This window comes from Helicoverpa zea, chromosome 28, assembly GCF_022581195.2.
Source record: "Helicoverpa zea isolate HzStark_Cry1AcR chromosome 28, ilHelZeax1.1, whole genome shotgun sequence".
In the NCBI taxonomy this organism is placed as follows: domain Eukaryota; kingdom Metazoa; phylum Arthropoda; class Insecta; order Lepidoptera; family Noctuidae; genus Helicoverpa; species Helicoverpa zea.
In genome coordinates this window covers 139,067-153,824 of record NC_061479.1, presented here as the reverse complement: position 1 = coordinate 153,824, position 14,758 = coordinate 139,067, and the positions used below count along the sequence as shown (strand labels likewise).

At 38.3% G+C, this 14,758-nt stretch overlaps 1 protein-coding gene across 1 annotated transcript; it reads right to left on the bottom strand.

Annotated features, from left to right (window-relative positions):
- Positions 1–5,350, bottom strand: LOC124643628. Its single transcript, XM_047182643.1, has 7 exons — positions 5,245–5,350; positions 4,312–4,434; positions 2,170–2,343; positions 1,934–2,005; positions 1,597–1,719; positions 899–1,023; positions 1–574 (listed from the first exon to the last, which is right to left on the bottom strand). Exons 1-7 carry the CDS (start codon positions 5,348–5,350, stop codon positions 401–403), a joined length of 897 nt encoding a protein of 298 aa, XP_047038599.1. The 3' UTR covers positions 1–400.
- Positions 5,351–14,758: the final 9,408 nt, after the last annotated feature.

Below are 14,758 nucleotides of genomic sequence, written 5' to 3'. Positions count from 1 at the left end.
TACTTAAATCGTTCGTTCGTGACATAATAAAAAGAACACTTTTTTATGGTTTGTTTACCTTTTGGCTCACGGCTTAGCGAATAGGGCATAGTAACATGTTATTGTTGTCATAGGACTTTATATCGCCACTAAACTATGATCGATCATATTATATGAACATGCTTAATACTACGATAATAGAAAAAAATCAAAAAGAAAAATCAAAAATAATTGTAAAAAAATTATCTTGTCGTGCTAGTGGCTGTACAAAAGCATCAACTCAAGGTGCAGTTTGTTGATGCTTGACGTGCTTCTAGCAAAGAAGGCGTATCCCCTGTAGTACATAATTCGTAGATGAGAAAGGATTGTTGAGCAGTGGGCGCAGTAAGCTGAGTTGGTTTGATGCCGAGTGTAACAGTATTCAGCGAGTTCTTTGTGTACGAGGGGCGTATCGGTGGTCGTACACGTAATTATATTCCAGTTCTGCATCGCGTCGCTCACGCTCGCGTATCTCCGCATCGCGTCGCTCGCGCTCGCGTATCTCCGCATTGCATTCATCTCGTAGCAGTAAGTTCACATAGAACCGATTCCAAAACTGAAACAAACGTTTGCCAACGTTACACTAAATTTTCATGAGATTATTTTCAATTTACAAATAAAAGCTTCAGTTATTGCAGTCATACAGGCATAAATGGCTGTTAAACTTCAGTCCCATTTTGTCCACCTGTTAAAGATTGATTGGTGCGGGCTTTAAAAAAATGGGCGGGTTTAAAGAAGGCGTATGAGAGCGAAGCTAGTAACGTTACGTTAACGTTACGCATGCTACGCTCTGCTGAGGAGGTTTCGCGTGATGATATCTCCTCTAGTGACTAGTTGTGCATGATCCCGGCGCAGTTGAGGGGTGGCGCACTGTACTCACGCGGTCTGAAGCTGGCTGACCGGCAGTTCGCGCGCGACAGAGACGTATGCAGGCCACTGTGATGAGCGCCAGCAGCAACACCGCCGCCGATGTTACCGCAATCGTGACTATAGTCGCTGTCCAGCCTGGAACCAATGTGTCTGTACGTGACGCACGGATCTGTGTGAGCAACGTGCCTGCCAGGCAACACTGCTCGTGAATCACGATGTACACTGATTACCCTGCCTGAGCACGAGGTCTTGGGTTCGATCCCCTAACCCCTAACTATCACAAAGCAGCCTGGAAGTTGGTGATTGATACACCCGTGCATCGGAGAACACGTAAATGTCGGTCCTGCGCCTGATTTCTTTCCGGTAGTGTCGGATTGCCGTCCTATCGGGCTATGAGAGTGAAGGAATAGTGAGTGCACCTGTGTCCAAGCAAATGCTTGTGCACTATAATATGTCCTGCGCAGTTGGCTAATCTCTTTACATGAGAACAGCCGCTGTGCCCGACAATCGGCTAGGAGGACATCATCATCACTATTGCAATGAGTGTTTTGTTTTTCTCCTATAAATTATCGAACGGATTATCGGACGGATAAGCCCTATGGCTGGCTTTATTCTGAAGTGTTAACTGTCATGGTGCAATAAAGATGTTTCCCAGTGATACACAGTGGGGCAGGAATGAGCTGCATCGCTACACACAGAGTGACTCACTCTCACTGGCGGCGACTGTCTCTGGCTGTTCAGTAGCAGCGAGCACGCTCGTCACCGGCTCCCTTGTCGTTGTAGACGCTGTCGATGTGCTTACATTAATTCCGTTTCTTTCCAGGACATAGGCTACACACAATTAGTTGAAATTAGAATTGAGGATGTAATGTAATGGCAAACAATTAATTGTACAGTCGACGCCGCAACCGTATGTGTCGTGATAGTGGGAACAGTAGGAACGTGCAAGGATCGAATGTCCGTTTATTTAGACTCTTGGTGTGTAATGGTAACAAGCGATATATACTACAGTTTTACAATAAGCATACAAACTACAGAGTGTCACTACGTACCTGGTCTGTTGTGACGTCTGTCAAACTCACTATAACTTCACAAACTCGGTTTAAACAAACCCTATCTGAAAAATAAAATAGCAGTTAACGATGCCGCAAATTGTTGTACCGCAAAAGTACATTAAAATGTATCTACTGTGGAATTAATTTAGCTAATACTTAGACTTAAGGAACAAAAACTAGCAGATATATAAAGTAATGTTTTGAATAATACATGGTAAGTAGGTACCTGCTTCTGAGAGCGGAGTTGCATCTGAAACACGTCTTCCTTCGACAATGGTGGGTGATATGCATATGTGTTCTTTCGTACATATCTTCAACTTGATGTTTAATAAAGTGGTACTTTTAAAATTAAAGATCTTTGCATTCGTAAGTGTTCCCAAAGAATAGTCTAATAAATTGTCTGAAATGAAAATAGTTCAAATTACTATTAATTAGTGAGTAATCAAGAATTCACCTGTTATTTAACAAAGAGACACAATGCTTTCAGTGCAGATTAAATTATTTGATAGTTCTTATAGGTTTACTTCTAATAAGTCGTGTGTAAGTCAAGACGAACCGATCGAGGGTCCATCCGTGAATCGTGGTTCGCAGACCATCTTGTCGTGACAAGTTCTTCCATCTTTCGGAAGGCATATATATGTTATGGACCATGTGATTAATTCGGGCATTATTTATAATGCCCGAGCATTATGAATAATGTCTAGCTTTATCGGGCCAAATGATTAATAACTATCTTAACTTCATTATTTATCACATTGCACGGGCATTATTATATTGCTACATGATAGTTGGGCAAATTGATAATAAAGCTATATTTTATGCGGTGCGAGGGTGGCAGTTGTTCTAATAAATAAATCCTGATACTTGCTACATATGTTATGATTATTGTTTTAAATTATATGTTCTATTTTAATGGGAAATTATAAGTCTAGCCACAAAATTATTAATTGGACAATTGTCATCTAATTTACTAACTCGGCCTCGTTTTTCTTGATCTCATTATTCTTGGCTGCTTTTTTTTTATGGTAGAATTTAATTTGGATTCAAAACATTGTATTAAAATCTGAACTTAGTGACGAAAACGAATCGCTGCAAAACCGACTCCACGTAGTCTTGTCTGCCCTACCCCTAGAGTGCAATTCAAAACCGCGTAGGCGTGGAGGGGCGAGGCGGCCTGCGAGCTGAGGCGCAGATAGTTGAAGCGCTCGCCGCCACGGCTGAGGCTGGCCGGCTGAGCCGGCCAGCAAGCCGAAGCTGCGGTGGTGAGCGTGAAAACCATCTGCGACGATAAGCTCGCATGGGACCGCCGGAGCCCCGCAGCGCCGGAGCCGTGACAGAAGCCATGCTTGCTGCATGTTGCATGCTTACTTCCATGCTCTGTTAATTGATATGGGATGTGTTATATTTTAAACGTACTGAGTAAAAAAAATATTGTCATTTTATATTTTATAATGTCATTTAATAGTATTTCAGAAGTTTACTTTAGTTTAGCATGCTACAAATTTAATTGTGACTGACTTAGTATTTTAGAAGGCAACATACATTTTTGGGGGCGATTAATGATATTAAAAAGAAGCCTGTTTAAATAGCACCCTATTTTAATTATATTTTCTATGTGACTTTTATTTAGAGAAGCTAAATAATAAAAGTTAATTATGCCAAATAATGAGTCCAATCGCTTAAACTTTAGTTTATTTTGTTTTATAATAATAAGTCATTTGTATAAAACAAAGATACGTTGTAAATTTTTGGTTTTAAATTTAATTATATTTTATGTTATATTTTTAATATGACTTTCCTTAACTTTTAAATGCAAAAACTAGTGGATTTTTAAGGCAGAAGTCCTTCATTATTAATCCAAATCATGAGGCTGATTATTTAAGTGGTTTAATGTTTAGTTTATTTTAAGTTAAATGGCAAAAACAAAAAAAAATGAAATTAAATATGTTTGTATTACTTTGCCCAAAATGTCACGGGCAATATGTATAGTGCCCGGTCAATTTGATTATTTGAATAATTATTATCAAATTGCACTCTCATATTGGGCATTATTCATAATGACCGGGCATTATGTATACTGCCCAATTTATCACTTGGTCCATAACATATACAATATGTAATTTGCAATAATTAATAACAAAAACAACATTTTTATTACAAAAAAACTATATTTTTTATTATGTAAACAGATATTAGTTTATCACTCAACTTTTACTAAAGCAGGGTTTCTCAAAGTGGGATCCATGGACCCCTTAAGGGTCCTTAGCATGTGTATCATGGGTTTGTAGTAGGTTAACAATATCGCTAATATGGTATTAGAAGGGGAGTGCGGATTTATGTACCAAACAGATGTGGATGTCAAACTTACCATTTCTGTACAGTGCAACATGTAAGTTGTCCTTAATGTCGAGTACTTCGAAGCGTATACAAATTTTGTCATCGGAGTAAAAATAAAGCCCATAGCTGGAACCATTATAAACTGGTACACCTCCTGAAAACAAAACATTTACTACAAGGTATAGTAATAGTACAGTCTAGAAATAACAAAATTTTCAAAGTCGATCCACACGTCTGCAAGAAGTCATACATATTTGCTTTTAAAAGTACGAGTCGGAGTGGACGGGGATCACCCGCCGGGCTGCCTGCGGTAAGACTTAGCGGTTCAGGACGCGAGCACCTACTATGGATCGCGGTGCAGCTACACGCTGTTCGCCGCTGTGCTTGGAGTCACGGCGTAGCGCAATCTTCAATAATATCAATTATTGCACAATCGAGCGTCTAGCTAGGGCAGCGGTTCTCGAATTCTTTTGGCTATTTTAAAGGTTCAAGAGGAGCGAGCGCGTTATTTTTTTTATTTGAATGACTGGAAAAGTAAACTGAAAAAAAAAAGAAGTTGATACCCAAGCACCCCCTAGAATTGATAGAAGATAGAAAACGTATAATTCCGACGATGAAAAAAGCCCATAAAATATGGCCGATTCGCTACCTTGTTTCGGCTTGAACTCGTACTAACACTCGCGAGTGGTACCCACCTATGTACATGGTGCCTAAATGGAATTTTAGAGTGCAATATTTTAAAACAGTTTAATTGAAAATTAATAATAAATTACGTCAATTTAATATTGTCAAAAGTGAAGCGATTTACCATTATGGAAATCTTGAATTTTTGCGGAACACCTGAGGGCCTGTCACGGAACCTGAGGGTTCCGTGGAAAATCTTTTGGGAACCGCTGGTCTAGGGAGGGCTTTATTTTATACTAGCGTGGTATAAATATTATTAATCAACCGTATATTGACTTACCGTAAGTTAAATGATACACAGCTACTTCTATCGCCAAACTCGATGGACACAATATAATAAAAGAAACATTAAATAAAATAAAAGAAGAAAATATATTCACGAACATCGTGATGACCGAACGCACTCTTTAAATATATTAAGTAGCGCGAAACTCAGGCCTAAAACCTTTACCGTGCTAAAACTTTAATTTAAATGGTTTTGGATGATTTTCTTTCCTTATATCTACCTATCCAATTAATTTATTTTTATACTTGTTGTTTCATGTGGTTTCACTCGCGTCCCGAGGGATTCAATTAGTTTATTTTATAGTGCCCTGGTACTTGGTGAGCAGTGGGTCTACACTCGGTATTGGTATATTCATGTAAGTTATGCTGCCCTGGTACCTGGGGAGAGCAGTTGCATCCAAATTACGTAATTCCTTATATATCTTAATATCCCGGTTAAACTTCTTCCCGGACTCGAATAATGTTCAGTGCAGAGAGTTCCAGAGCGTATTCGCGTCAAACATACAAACAAGCAGTCAAATTTTTCCTCTTTATGTATTTCTTAAATTAGGTACGTCTACAGATATGTCCTCGCTTTTATCCTTATTACGTTATTCTCGTTACTAAATATGTTCATACGAAAGAAAATACTTAATGCTACTATCGAAAATAATTATGGCTTATTATTTTCCGAGTGACTAATAACTTAAATGTCGACTAAATATTTGCAACAAATAAAATAACTAGGTTCAAAATTAAGGGTGTTATAAAAACTAAAAACTAGCAGCTGCGTTTGGGTAGCAAATAAACTATACCAGTCAATTGAAAGTCTCCATGTGTGAGGAGGCCTGTGCCCAGCAGTGGGACGATAAAAAGGCTGTAACAGTAACAGTCAATTGAAATATTAGGTGAGGAGCTATTTATAATGACTTGGCGACTAATAACGTTAGCAGGGTGGCAAAGATAATATGTATATTACTTACCAACTATTTCGTGCCGACTAAAAACCCAGTTTCAGGCTTCGCTTTGCGGACAGCTCTAAATATTAAAAGGAGTACAAGGAAAAGGAATAAGAGTTAATTATTAATATTTTGTTATCATAATTTCACGAAAACGGCGCACTTGGCGCATTATGAATTATGGTAGAATTTAATTTGAATTCATTTTATTTAGCATATTGCCATTTATTACCTTCAATTAAAAACATTGTATTAAAAATTGAAGTTATTGACGAAAACGAATCGCTGCAAAACCGACTCCACGTAGTCTTGTCTGCCCTACCCCTAGAGTGCAATTCAAAACCACCTGCGACGATAAGCTCGCATGGGACCGCCGGAGCCACTAGCTTCCGCCCGCGGCTTCGCCCGCGTAGAGTTCGGTTATATCGCGTTTCCAAGAGAATTCTTCAAAAGCCCGGGATAAAAACTATCCTATATGGTCTTTCTCAAGATCAACTTTTATTAAAATCAGTTCAGTGGTTTAGACGTGAAAGCGTAACAGACAGACAGACAGAGTAAGGGTCCGTTCAAACAGACCGGCTCTTCCGGCAAGTTCTCTGGGTTTGCTAGCCTCCGATAATACCTCTATTACCTCTATGTGGGCGTTGTAAACGTTATGTCCTTCAAGGGCCCCTTGATTTTAAACAAAAAAAGTAAACAAGGAACTACCGAGCCGAATCGAATTAATGCAAAAATGTTTAATTCATTATACGATAATTAATACTAAAATATAATGTTATACACTTGTGTTTATTGCGTAGTAGTAATTTTTTCACCGGACACCAGAGTGCTGATTCCGAGTTTTGTAAGCTAACGCGCTCGATACGTATTTTTAACTTGGCCACGGCGGCTGTTCTCATAAAGTCGATCAGTAGGAAATATAGTGCACGAGCATTTGCGCACACACAAGTGCACTCACCATCCCTTCACTCTCATAGCCCGAAGGGACGGCAATCCGGTTTGTTCCCACTAGTTCTACTGCTTAGTTCTACCGTAGAACTAATGGGAACTTTTTTCCCACTAGTTCTACTATTTGAGGTGTAACAAAATAGTAGAACTAGTGGGAATTATGGTTTTTATTGGTATTCCCACTAGTAGAACATTGTTCAGTACAAGTAATGTTCAGTAGTAGGGACATAATTTCGTTCTACTAGACAGAAGAAGTACAGTTGACGGCCGATAGTTGTGATTTTTTTTAGAGCTCAAAATCGATAGCAGTCAGAATAACTTAGATTTTTTTCATTACTTTCAACAAAAATCTAATGTTTTTCTTTATATAAGTACTAGGATAGCAGAAATGAAGAGGAGCTAGTTAATCTTTTTGTTCTTTTGATTTTTAAACACCACCATTGTGGTGGTGTTTGACACACTGTAAAAAAAAAAACACACTAAAGTTAGTTTAGTTAAAAGGTTCTTCTAACCTACAGACAGACAGACGTGTGTTGCTGGGGAGTTTGTTGCGCCATTTCTTCTTTCCAGCAAAAACACATAGGAAGTGGTGAAGGGTGGGCGTTTTGGGGGCTGTCTATTGTAAATTCCTGACGTTCAAAAAGTGCTGTCTTGCAGCCAAGTTTGAATAAATGATTTTTTATTTTTTGATTTTGATTTTTGATTTTGTTAGTTTGATGTGAGTGTTATGTTTGGAACTAACAGTCTTAATACAAAAAGTTAAACATCTGTTAAACATTCGTCTAAAAATAGTGTGGCTACAAAAGGGCCCTTAGTTCAACGTCGTTTGTCATTTTTAGACAAGTGTTCAACAGACTATTAAAAGTTTTTGTGGTACGACGGTAAATGTCCGAATTATTTTGTAATTTTTTAAGCGTGTTTTTTAAAACGATTATTTTTATTTGATACTAGCTTCTGCCAGCGGTTTCACCCGCATCCCGTGGGAACTATACTTCCCGTACCGGGATAAAAAGTAGCCTATAGCCTTCCTCGATAAATGGGCTATCTAACACTGAAAGAAATTTTCAAATCGGACCAGTAGTTCCTGAGATTAGCGCGTTCAAACAAACAAACAAACAAACAAACTCTTCACCTTTATAATATTAATATAGATTTTTTGCCTAAATCATAGGGCTGCAGTTCAAATAGCCAGTCTCTTCAAAGTTAATTTTGCGTTATTGTATACTTACATTCCTATTCAATGTGTATTATTATAAACAATGTCTTTTAATTAGCAGTGTTGTAGATGAATATCAATGTCTGATTTTAAACACCACCTAGCTCATCTTCATTTCTGCTGTCCTAGTACTTTTATAAAGAAAAACATTTATTTTTTGTTGAAATTCATGAAAAAAATCTAAGTTATTCTGACTGCTATCGATTTTGAGCTCTGATAAACATCACAACTACAGATAACCACGGGCCACGGACACGGCGAGATGTCACCCAGGCCGTCGACTGTACTTCTTCTATCTAGTAGAACAAAATGTCCCATTAGTTCTACTGCAAATGTTCAGTGGAACTAGTGGGAATACCAATAAAAACCATAATTCCCGAACCATAGTTCTACTATTTTGTTACACCTCAAAATAGTAGAACTAGTGGGAAAAAAGTTCCCATTAGTTCTACGGTAGAACTAAGCAGTAGAACTAGTGGGAACAAACCGGCAATCCGACGCCACCGGAGAGAGATCAGGCGCAGCACCGATATTTACGTGCTCTCCGATGCACGGGTGTATCAATCACCAAATTCCAGGCTCCGGGCTGCTTCGTGAAAGTTTCTTAAACCCACAAAGCGATTTCGGCTCGAGACCTCGTGCACCACTAGACCGACGAGGTAGTCAGAAAATACCTAGTATTATAATAACGTTAACATTAGAATCAATAATAAACTCGTTAGTTATTGAACTAACGTCACGTGAGGTATCCACATAAGGATACACAATGCTAAGGCAGAGTTTATAATCACGAGGAAGAAGCCTACATACTTGTATTTATTTAGAAGCACGATAAAAGGCGATGTTTAACCCTAACTATTGTGATTTAGTTATCATCTGCCTAGCCTTTCCCCAACTATTTCCGGATACCAACAATATTTTACGTTTAAATATTAGTGTAGAATAATTAGATGGGTAGTCCCATCGCGCTATGAGTGTGAAGGAATAGAAAGTGCACCTAGCTGTGTCCAAGCAAATGTGCGCGCACTATAGTACCTAATGTGTCTTGTGCAGCTGGCTGATCTCCTTATATGAGGACAGCCGCCGCGGCTCAAATCGGCCTTGGACGCATGTAACATCCTTGGCAGTCGTTACGGGTAGTCAGAAGCCAGTAAGTCTGACACCAGTATTGGGTTGCCTGGGTAACAGTTTAAGTTTAGATCAGATAGGGCTGTCGCTCCTTGTGGCACACTGGTACTCAGCTGCATACAGTTAGACTGGAAGCTGACCACAACATAGTTGGGAAAAATGCTCGGGAGATGATGATGATATTGTGAATAAAGCCTAATCTTCTGTGACTTAGATTTAAACAAATAAAAGCATTGTCGGTCGTTCATTTTAGCGTCACACACGAGTATTCAAATTCGCTTCCACTTGATAATATCCTCCTTTTATCTTTAAAGATGATGTAATCACTAGTTGTCGGCTGCCTTTATTGAAAGATTAGCCGTTTTCCCTCGGTTTCACCCGCGTCCCGTGGGAACTACTGCCTGTAGCGGGATGAAATATAGCCTACTAGCTTCCGCCCGCGACTTCGCCCGCGACTTCGCCCGCGTAGAGTTCCGTTATATCGCGTTTCCAAGAGAATTCTTCAAAAGTCGGGGATAAAAACTATTCTATGTTCTTTCTCAAGGTCAACTCTATCACTGTACCAAATTTTATTAAAAACAGTTCAGTGGTTTAGACGTGATAGCGTAACATACCTACTGACAGGCAGACAGACAGACGGACCAGAGTTACTATCGCAATTATAATATTAGTAGGGATGTTACTCGCAGATAATGTAGCTTTCTAACGGTGAAAGAATTTTTAAAATGGATGCAGTAGTTTTTGAGTTTATCCATTACAAACAAAAAACAAAGTTTTCCTCTTTACAATATTAGTTTAGATATTTAATGCACTGTCTAGGTGTGCTAAATTAATTTGCGGAATGAACACAACAACATTTTTATGATTAGACTGACGATCCACTCATACTTTGGTTTACAACAGTCAACATTCTTTTGTCTCTAACTAGCTGTTTCCTGTGTTTTCACCCGCGTCCCGTGGAAAGTATTTCATAGAAAAAACTGCATTCTATTCCAGGAAGGAATAGAATGCATTCTATTCCAGGAAGGAATAGAATGCAGTTTTCTAGCGAAAATACAGTTGTTTTGCACCAAAAGTCTGTCTGACCATACCCCTTTACACTGCAAATTAAATAGTCGACCAGCAGTTCACCCAATAATTAGCAAACATTTTTTTTTTTTTTGATGCTAAGTTTTACCTGCAGCCGTACTACAAAAAGTTAAACGTCTGTTGAACACTTGTCTAAAAAAGTGTGGCTGCAAAATGGACCTTATTTCAGGACCGGTGCTAAACGGTGTATAGGTCATAAACTGTCTTTTTTAGACAAATGTTCAACAGACGCGACGTTTAAAAGTTTTTGTGGTACGACGCCTGATCTTTGTAATATGCTTTTGTCATTATTGTGAACAAGCGCAGTGATCAATGTTTTCCTCTGTTTACTAATGGAGCTTTGGCCTCCATCAGAACAGTTACTTATTATGGTCAACGCACTCATATCGGACACTAAGAGTACACACACTTCAAACTTTTAGTCGGCTAGTTGATTTGGGCTCATAAATCAGTATGAAGATGAACGGAAGTACGCACGTAACAACTATTTAGTATTTCTTCGATATCAGACCGATTAAAAACTTTGACTCTAATGACTTCAATTTTCTCTAAAAATCACTAAGGATCGACTAAATAGTAGGTACGTAAGTAGTGTGCGCAGGCTAGACACCAAAATATATACTACTATTATAAAGCTGAAGAGTTTGTTTGTTTGAACGCGCTAATCTCAGGAACTTCTGGTCCGATTTCAGTGTTAGATAGCCCATTTATCGAGGAAGGCTATAGGCTACTTTTTATCCCGGTACGGGAAGTAGTTCCCACGGGATGCGGGTGAAACCGCTGGCAGAAGCTATATCTAATAAATAGCTATTCTATATCCGGCTAAATGAACTTGACAACCTACCAGTTAATAACATTAGTAAGAATTATATTTTTAAGATCTCAAGTGACTACAAACTCGATTATCACGTGCAACGAAACGTGCGAACGTTTGCGACTCTAAAAATATTTGAACCTCAAATAAAACAGTGCTTAAGAACGATGTACTTATGTAGTGAGTATTTAGAGCATTTAAACAACTGGAAGCGCCCGTTAAGCACAAGTCTCTATGCGAAAAAGTCAATTTACGCAAGGGGCGAAACCATGCTAGGTATAGATAGTGACCGTCAGAAACGCTGTCACTCCTTACCGATCCCCTTGAAATACACAGAGAGAGTGGCTATAGGCTACCTAATTGCTACTAGCTGCCATAAGTTGCTACCAATTGTTACCCTCGTGGTTTTGAAGATAATCAGCATCTAAAGATTGTGTCAGTGATAACCATTGTGATACCAGGATGGCCAGCATAGCATGCCTGAAATAAGGAGCTAAATAAAATATGACAGAAGGGACATCGGTGGCGTCTCCTGTTGGTTACATTAGCTAAGCTTATGAACGTAAGATACTTAAATTAAGTGGCGAGCACAAAACCTATTTTTTGCACTTCTTCAAAAGGCTATTTTTAGAAAAACAAAGATAAGGTACTTAACTTAATCCAAAATCATTTTGACGTTACTTTAGAGTTCCAATTTTAGCTGCTGTGGGTCAAATCAGTCGATAAGATAACATCTTTCGGAAGAATAAACTCATGTGATACTTAGGTACCTGCTTATTGTATTTTTTAAATTCTGGGATTAACTGTGAAGCAATACATTACTTATGCAGCTATCAAAAGGTCTCTTTATTTTATTAATAGCTGCAATGTTCGTTTGTCTCATATCTTAAAAAATCTCCGGACTAGTACAGCCTTTACACACTGGCGGATTTTCAGCCCAGTTTTTCCGAACGACATCGCTCGGCTGTGTGGCGGAGTCACGTTGAAAGAAACCCTTTTATATATTTGATACCCATATCTGTAGTTAGTTGGGTAACTGGGTTGAGGAGGTCAGATAGGGCATTGGCTCCTTGTAAAGCACTGATACTCAGCTAAATCCGGTTAGACTGGAAGCCGACCCCAACATAGTTGGGAAAAAAAGGCTCGAAGGATGATGATGGGGGTGGATTTCAAACAGCCAGTCCACCATCTCGGGGAGGCCGCCATATTGGATTTGTAATGACGTTTCTTAGCGAGTCATGTATTGTCATCAGAACTCAGAGCGTGTGCAAAATTTCATCCTAATCGAAGACAGGGAAGTGGGGCAAATTAAGATTCCAAGATTTTCTTACTTACAGTAACCAGTGAAGCTAATATACGCGTGTTAAAATAAATAGACGTCTTAAAAACTTTTAAAACACGCGGAAAAACTCAAAATGCACCGACACTTGGAATAACAGATTGGTTTTCGATGAAACTCGACAATAATATAGCTTATTGTAGATAGGTATACCTAATCAGAATAACATATAGGCTACCATATGTCATTTTATCCATGTGCGGGAAGACTTCCCTCCCTCGAGACACGGACACAGATCCAAACTAATATTAGGTATAAATGCGAAAGTAACTCTGTCTGTCTGTCTTTTCTTCACGCCCAGCTACTGACTTGTTTTGTGTGAAATTTGGTACAGACATTGTTTGGAACTTGAGAAAGGACATAGGATAGTTTTTATTACAAAAAATAAAAAAATATTCCGGACATACACATACAACGCCATCTATTGGTCAAACCAAAAATCTTTCAGAAGTCACTAACTATTCCACGCGAACGAAGTCGCGGACAAAAGCTAGTTCCTTAATATAGGTGAAACCGCGGGCGGAAGATAGTGTAAAATATATAATATGATTATTACTTAACTATTAGGCTTGTAAAGAGATAAATAATATTTATAACATCTGGTCAAGGTCTTACACGTTCACTTTTTGACATTAGATTTATGCAAGTAGAACTGTTCCTCATGTTCAAATCCATCCAGCAGTTTTCGAGAAAGAGTTACAAACATGCACACGTACATACTAACATTCTCATTTATGATTATGCTTACTAACATTATCTAGACAAATCTACATATAGGTAATATATCAATGTACTAAAGACGATTTTTTAGATTGTTTGTTTTTTTGTACCTTAAAGGCTCCGAAATAATTGAACCGATTAAAAAAAATATTTCACTGTTAGAAAGCTACACTCTTCCCGAGTAACATAGGCTATATTTTATCCCGGTACGGGCAGTAGTTCCCACGGAACGCGGGTGAAACCGCGAGAAAACGGCTAGTGCTATAAATATGGACCTACCTATATTATTTTTCTTGTTAGGTAAATTAAAGTTGTGGCTACAAGGACAGACAAACAAATTATTAAGGTATTTAGAGAACTTTAAATGTACTGTATTCAGTTATTATAAATATACAGGGTGGCCCACCCATAGGCGTCCAAAAGAAAAAATTAGAAGCTCTATGCTATGGGGTAAAAATTCTTCTTTTGGTTTTGGTTCTAAATTTTTCTTTTGGACGCCTATGGGTGGGCCACCCTGTATTTAGTAATTATTGTAGGTACTGTCGGTTATTACAGTTGAGTGCCGCAAAAATTGGGCAGCTTGAAAACAACAAAAAATATAGACGATTTTTTTATCAAAAAAATTAAACATATCCTCCTCCGAGCCTTTTCCCAATCATGTTGGGGTCGGCTTCCAGTCTAACCGGATTCAGCTGAGTACCAGTGCTTTACAAGAAGCGACTGCCTATCTGACCTCCTCAACCCAGTTACCCGGGCAACCCGATACCCCTTGGTTAGACTGGTGTCAGACTTACTGGCTTCTGACTACCCGTAACGACTGCCAAGGATGTTCAATGACAGCCGGGACCTACAGTTAAAAAAATTAAACATGAAAATATAAATAATATCTATTTATAATTTGTAGAATCATATTTTATTATGTAATTAGAATATTGTAACAACTAACAATTACTGTAAGTGTGTGTAAAATGCTAATTATTTACTTAACGATTTTATTCTTCTTCTAATTTTATTTCACACAATATTTTTTTAGACACGAAACACTGACAACTAGGTACTGCCCGTACCGGGATAAAATATAGCCTATGTTACTCGGGAAGAGTGTAGCGCCCCAACAGTGAAATATTTTTTAAATCGGTTCCATAGTTTACAAATAAACAAACAAAAAAAAGTTTCCTCTCTATTTAAATATTAGTAAAAAATAATGAAAAAAGCTACTGAAAGGCATCTAAAAATAAAAACAATAAGTTACAAATTCCACTAGGTACTTAAGCATTGCGTCTGCTATTGAGTACCGAAATCAACTCTTGCGCAGGT